Raw genomic sequence first — 1543 nt, 5'->3', positions numbered from 1 at the left:
TCATCTTACTTTCCTCCTCTTCTACTTCCGCATCTTGTTCTTTTTCTTCTTCATATACTTTTCTTTTCTCGTTAAATTTCTATTTGTTACTAAACTTATTTTCTTCTTGTATGTTTCCATCTATTCTTCATCACCTTCTTGTTCTTCTCCTTTCAATATCTTGTTCTTTTCTTCACGTTCTTCTTCTTCTTCTTCTTCTTCTTCTTCTTCTTCTTCTTCTTCTTCTTCTTCTTCTTCTTCTTCTTCTTCTTCTTCTTCATCTTCTTCTTCTTCTTCTTCTTCTTCTTCTTCTTTTTCTTCTTCTTCTTCTTCTTCTTCTTTATCATAATCTGTCTTGTCATCGTTTGTTTCATTTCAGAAACATTATTCAATATATTACCACACATATTTTCCATAATTGTTACCCTTGTTCTTTATTGCTACAGATATTTAACCGGAAATAATATTTTGAGTATTGAAGAAGGAAGCTTCCAAGGTCTCAATAATTTACAGTTATTGTAAGTTCGTTCACTTTCGAAGATAATGCATTATGAAGGTTATTTTTACATAACCTTCTTGTCCTCTCATTTCTCTTCCCCTCACTCTTTTTATCCCTGTACCTCCTATTCTATCCCCATATTGACATCATATCTGTTTGACTGATTCTGAAGTCGAGTACTACTGGGATAATATATATGTTTGCGTTAAAACTTATTAATGGAAATGCATCTGTGCATGTTCATGTATATGTGAGAGTCTAAATGTATATGTGACCAAACAATTTGTATTCATATGTTTTGTCTTCTATTTTTACGGCTTGTTCTGTTCAGTTTTCTCACTGATTTCTTCTATTCATCTCCGACTTCATTCACTTCAGGTTATTTTTCTGAAACAGCAACTTGTTGATGGACAATTTAAGAATATTAACTCTTAGAAAATAATCAAATGTTACTTTCTCTCTGTAAACAATACAAACTGCCAGCACTTATAATGTACATCAATTGCCCAGATATTTTTTCACCGATGGTTTATTTATAAATTTGTGATGTTTTCCCATGTTCTTTCCTTTCTCTTCTTTTCGACTAATATTCTCTCTCATCACATTTGCGAGGAGTGCATTTCAATGTGTGTTAGTGTAACCGTGGGTATGACTACACAACATATCATATTTTATGCACAAGTGTATCCGTGAATGAATGTATGTGAAAACCTGTATGTGCATATGTGTGTATCTGACAGCAAGCAACTGAGTTTTTCTTTCCCAACTTATCTTCTTCCAAAGTCTGTTCTTAATCTCCGAATTATTTGTTGTTTTCTCTTTTGCTACATTCTCTGCTTCATCCTATCATCTTTTAAGCATGTCTTCTCCATGTTTTCTCCTTTTCTTTTTCTTCTTCGTCTTCTCCCTCTTGTCCTTGTTCTTAGTCTTCGTCGTTTTCTTCTTGTTCTTTTTTCCTTTTCCTCTTTCCATTCCCACATCTTTATCTTCTGCTTTTCTCATCTGTTGCTTCTGTTTCTTTGAATCATCATCATCATCATCATCATCATCATCATCATCATCATC

The 1543-nt window shown here is 33.1% G+C and overlaps 1 protein-coding gene across 1 annotated transcript in view; it reads left to right on the top strand.

Annotated features, from left to right (window-relative positions):
* LOC106877839 (leucine-rich repeat-containing protein 15) overlaps positions 1-555 on the top strand; it is a 20160-nt gene extending 19605 nt beyond the window's left edge. Inside the window, exon 8 of the mRNA XM_014926870.2 lies at positions 426-555. Coding sequence (XP_014782356.2) covers positions 426-501 — 76 coding nt within the window. The 3' untranslated portion in view covers positions 502-555. The remainder of the gene's footprint in view (positions 1-425) is intronic.
* The last annotated feature ends 988 nt before the right edge of the window (positions 556-1543 follow it).

This window comes from Octopus bimaculoides, chromosome 30, assembly GCF_001194135.2.
Source record: "Octopus bimaculoides isolate UCB-OBI-ISO-001 chromosome 30, ASM119413v2, whole genome shotgun sequence".
NCBI lineage: Eukaryota > Metazoa > Mollusca > Cephalopoda > Octopoda > Octopodidae > Octopus > Octopus bimaculoides.
Note: the sequence above shows the minus strand (reverse complement) of the source record. Positions and strands in the feature narration are given on the sequence as shown.